A 5,185-nucleotide genomic window follows, 5' to 3' on the forward strand; every position below is an offset into this window, starting at 1 on the left:
TTTTGAAAACTGATGCTTCAAAAGAGTCTTTTCGTTTGCTCTAATTGTACTTCGTTTTGGAGCGGCCATCAAGAATTGGTTTTTGGCTTGCTTGAGCGTACTTTGAATTTTATGGGGGTCTTTAAAACTACGTCATAAATAAAGCCTCATGCTGCTTATCAATTAAAAGCGAGCTTTGGCATGTTAGATAAATCATTATTTAAATCCTTGTAAAAAACTTCTACCTATTCAAAGATAGTAAAATGAGCGTTGTAAATTACAATTGATCTCGTGCGCTTTCTGATTCAAACTGAACCTTGTACAAGAGAACTATTCGAGCAGCAACTTGTTTTTTCAAGAATTTGAACTTGCAATTTGAAAACTTTTTGTATGAGTTAAAACGCAGATGAAACGAAGTTTTATCTAATGAAAACAATTGATTAGTTAGAAAACATTTTGAGAGAATATTTTTGTTTTTTTTTGAGCTGACAGAATGAAAAGAGAGTTGTAAATTTTTGCTTTTAAGTATTTTGTCTCAAAGGAGTTTTAAAAACTGTGTTTGAGGCTGAACAGAATTTGTTTTCGCACGACTCGTTCAAATTGAACAAACGCCATTTTTGGTGATCTAACAGTCAGACCACGTTGAAAAATGTTCTTCAGAGACCAGTTATACGGAAAAGCCAACAAAGGCTGGTGGATGATTGGGGCTGGTGTTCTTCAACTTGTTTGTCTCGCATTTCTCTCCGCCTCCATCTCGACTGTGGAATATAAAACGAGTGACGTCACTCACCATGGCCAGTTTATGAAGTGTCCAGCGGCAGGACCTCCCGGATGTGAGAATATGCCGGACTTGGTGATGTTGGAGGTGTCCAAGGTGGCTTCCGCAATCCAGTACGTGATTGCAGTTGGACTCATTTCGTACTTGATCGAGTTTGGCATTCTGGTTCTGACAAAGCATGCCGCCATTTACTTGTCAGCCGCGGTGAGAATTTTTCAATAATCGTCAACTGCAGTTAGATCGAGGGTTTCAATATAAAATGATTGGCCAGAGCTAAGCACGTGACCGATTCATATTGTTTTTTTATGGGTAAATGAGTTGAATACTCCCATGGTCTAGGTGTGGACTTAATAAAAAGAATAAAAAATTATGGAGTCGGGGGGGGGGGGGGGGGTTCAGGCAAAGTATTGACCGTGAATACACAGTTGAAGTCTCAATTAACATTTCACACCATTCAATGCAATTTTTTGAGCTTTTACGAAATAAACACAGTTTGTAACATTTTAGCGGTGAGCGGTGAATACAGCTTGACCCGAGAATTTTACTAAGTGAAATTGAATGCTTGAAACTTTTATTTTTTCGGCGCACCTATTTGTGTTGTATACTAGAATTAGCATTCTCAAATAGATGCTATATTTAAGCATAATATTGTAATGACTTGTGTCAACTATCATGGGGGCGCATAATTAGTTTTTTTTGGAGGCGGAGGGGTAGGGGTTGACTCCCTAGTTGATATTGGGTATGAAAAGACGACGGGTCGACCTATGAAAAGATTTTGTGGTCTCTACTATTTCAGTTGCCCCCCCCCCACCTCGGCTTTATTTCACTTTCCACATTGTCCGCCTTTAAACCAGGGTGGGAACGATCCGATAGCTATACCCCATTGAAAATCATACGGTTATCTTGCAAGATAAGTGTTATAGTTTGATGGGGGGGGGGGATCTTAAGAGCAATTATGGCTGTTTATTTCAGATGCATCACCACATCTACAACGGAGCGATTGTTCTGAGCTACATCCAGATGTCCTGTGGCTTCTTTGGTCCCCTCTGCTGCACCTGGTGTCTCAATGATGAGATGGAAGACCTCGACTGGGGATATTCGATGTTCCTCCACTGGATCCAGTTCCCATTCTCACTCCTCAGTTTCATCGTAGTGTTCCTCACCCCAATGTATACTAGAGAAGATGATTTCGCGGGTGAAGACAACGAGGTGGAAAAACTGTAGTCAGCCAAATTTTGAACTGATTCGACTTCAAAAAGAAAACCATATGAAACAACAATTTCTAAAAAAAAAGGATGTGATGTAAAAAGTCCGACTCAAAGCGCTTTCGAACGCAATTTTTTAACTTTGGCACAGGGAAACTAACATTTTACAACAGAGTTAGATGTATGTGTACATATATGTACAGATAGAAGAACTCGAGAGAATTTTTTAGAGCGATTTGCCTAATCAAAGTTTATATTCAGAGCAGCATGAATATTGGTCCTAATTAAAAAAAGTGGAAATCATTGAAAGTGAAAGTTCAAATTAAACATTAAGCAGTCGACGCATATCCCATGTATTTTTCATCATATCGAATGTCTAAGTCATCTTATCATCATTGAAAAACTCGCTCTTTGAGCCATCGTTGATACTTTCTTGATCTCATCGGTTTCTTTAGTTTGATCTCCCCTGAGTTCCCTGATTCTATTGCGCCAAAAAACAAGAAAAGTCACTAACAAATCTCCTCTCATTGGGTGACAAAGATTTTAATTTCCTCACATCCATTAGGTGAGCATAAAAACTCTGGAGTTGCGTCTGTTGTGGGACTGTCTGATTGGCTATAATTGGGGTTAAAAGTAATGTATTGTAGTGGTAAATTATTGAGAGAATCGAACAATAATCATGCCAATACGGGCGTCTACCAGTACACAATTTTAAGTAATTTTAGTCTTTTTTAATATCAGAATTCACTTTTCCTATGTTAGTACATCATGCGTATGAAAGATACTTACAAACTTTACGAACGAAAAGGCGGTGCCCTATATGGAAATTCCATTCAATGTTTTATCTTTTAAACTGGAAGTTGAGCACTGAAAACTGCTTTCTACCGCAAACTATGCTTCACGAAACCGTGTTCTGCAAAAAATGTGCGGCAGATTAATTGCAGTATAATCCCTCATCTCAAAACATTGAATCGTAAAATTGAGCGTCAAAAGGATTAAAATGCCCTTACAGCGGAACGTAAGTACTTTTCACGTTTACTTGATTCAATTTTCAATTTTGAGGCTCTTAATTCTTTTGTAGAAAGCACTGTCACAAAATTTAAGCGCTTTCCGCATAGAATGGAATTCGGCACCTGAAAGTACCAGCCACTATCGTTTGCAGTAGATTTTTTTTGGTGCCAGTAGACGCTCGCAATAGTTGGCGTACTCAAGCATAAACCAAATTTAAAATGATTTGGACGAAAAGTTTATATGAAAAGTTCTGAGAGAGTGCTCCAATCATCTATAAGAAGTGAAATTCTTTTTATTCTCAAGACATCTGACAAAAAACTAAGCCAAGAAGTGAAATCAATTTTTTTATCCAGATGTCCGACCAACAACCAAGTGTTTCATGTGACCCAGATAAAGATCTTTGATCACTTGGTTGTTCGTCGGACATCTGGGGAAAAAATAGACTTCACTTATTGAAGAAAGTGCTCTCTCAGAAAGTTGAAATATCTCTTTTTTTTGCAATATATGCCAGAGTTGAGTTCTCCAGCTCAACTTACAAATCAATAAATGCAGAGTAAAAAATCGTACAGCAACAGACTGCTCATTGATAATCACAGAATCACAAGAAAGGCGGTATTGTCTGTTGTGTCAATCACTTAAGTTAACGGCAATACCTTTCAATATGAACATGATTTTGATTAGATTTCCCAATTTATAAAGTCCATTAAAATGGTGCTAGAATTTAAAAAATCCGATAAAGGCCGGTTTAAGGCTCATACTAATGAGAAATTTGATCCCGGTAACGAGACTAGGAACAATGAAACTTCAGAAAATCTTCATAAAAAATAATAGTGGAAGCGTTTGATGTGTTACACTTTTAATAACGTTTTAAGATTTCAATTTGAATTAATACTAGCTGACTTCACTTAAAAATAATCCAAAGGATAAAATCAAACACAGACTTTTATTAAAATCTCAAGAAACCGTTTAGGAAATCAAAATTTTTATGAAACAACTTGAGCAATTGGAATTTATCACATAATAGGATAAAGGTTTGCTGAAAGAAATCTGAATAGCAGAAACTGAGCTAATAAAATCCGCCTCGACAAAAAATACGAAAAAAATCTGTCTCTATAGTCTAAGAAAATCGCAAAAAGGATTCAAGAGGTAATTAATAGAGCACAAAAATTTTAAAAGCCTAAGAAAATTGCTGGCTTTTCAAACATTAGGCGGAGTTGCTGAAAATATTTTCTTCTTCAATTTGACAATTTTAAAAGGGCAGCAATATGATTCCAAACGAAGCAGAAAAAATATATTTATGACAAATAAATCACGATTGATGACGTTTTGTTTGAATGAAGTGTTTGATGTCGAATTAATGCCCATTTTATTTCTAACACGTTAACAAAACCCAACTTAATTTTATTGCCCTTAAGGAGCGCAACTGATTACGCATTGTAAAAGCTTCAACAAAAATAATGACATTTGCAATATATTCAGGACATGGGCGCACGTTGGAACACTTTAGAAGCTTTTAGAAAACAATCGAAGTTAGGTTTTCAACGAAGTTTTTGCAGACTAATCTCACTCGTTTTTTTGTTAGAATTCTCACAAATAGCGCAATTGAATATTCACATGGTAAAACAGTAGATGAAGTTAGAACAACCGGCAGAACCTTAGAGAAAACAAAACAAATGATCAATAAAGAAGGACGGCACCGCTGAGTGCAAAACCGAGGCAGATCACTCAAAACTCACGTAATAGGCGTGTTGGCTGTAGAGGGTGAGAAATTCTCGACGTAAACGAAGTACTCTAAAGGTATTACAAATACCACGTGATACAAATACTGTCTAAGTATCAATTCAATGTTTCCACAGCTAAATGTAACTGTGTCCAGAACTGCTAGATGAAGACAGTCCTATTGTAGTCCTGTAACATCATTACATCTGATTCTACATAAAAGCTGTTTTAAGACATGATTCACAATAAAATTTTGATGTTCATTGAGTGTTTCAATTTGACGAACCATCTTTCCGTCAATTATTACCTCTGTAAAATTACCGGTGGCAGTTAAATTCAAATCTTTTTGGTGCGAACCGGGTCTATCTGCCAAAATATTGTATATCCTAGACTTATTGCAGGCGGAATAATATGAAACAAGAGCCATGGTATAAAAACCAATAAAGATCACCATCAATAAGTTCTGTTACTTGAAATAGTCTCTTTATATTCA

The 5,185-nt window shown here is 36.5% G+C and overlaps 1 protein-coding gene across 1 annotated transcript; it reads left to right on the top strand.

Annotated features, from left to right (window-relative positions):
- Positions 1-305: 305 nt before the first annotated feature.
- On the top strand, positions 306-2,699 carry LOC142345361 (uncharacterized). Its single transcript, XM_075397391.1, has 2 exons — positions 306-961; positions 1,730-2,699. The coding sequence occupies exons 1-2, from the start codon at positions 629-631 to the stop codon at positions 1,979-1,981; spliced, it is 585 nt and encodes a 194-aa protein (XP_075253506.1). The 5' UTR covers positions 306-628; the 3' UTR covers positions 1,982-2,699.
- Positions 2,700-5,185: the final 2,486 nt, after the last annotated feature.

The sequence above is a fragment of the Convolutriloba macropyga genome, chromosome 9, assembly GCF_964194025.1.
Source record: "Convolutriloba macropyga chromosome 9, txConMacr16.3, whole genome shotgun sequence".
Taxonomy (NCBI): Eukaryota; Metazoa; Xenacoelomorpha; order Acoela; family Convolutidae; genus Convolutriloba; species Convolutriloba macropyga.

What these genes read in the sequence shown, in the direction of transcription:
- LOC142345361 (XM_075397391.1), top strand. Translation starts at nt 629, where the DNA reads ATGTTCTTCAGAGACCAGTTATACGGAAAAGCCAACAAAGGCTGGTGG. An exon ending in CCATTTACTTGTCAGCCGCG is followed by an intron (nt 962 to 1,729) that starts GTGAGAATTTTT and finishes TGTTTATTTCAG; the next exon opens with ATGCATCACCACATCTACAA.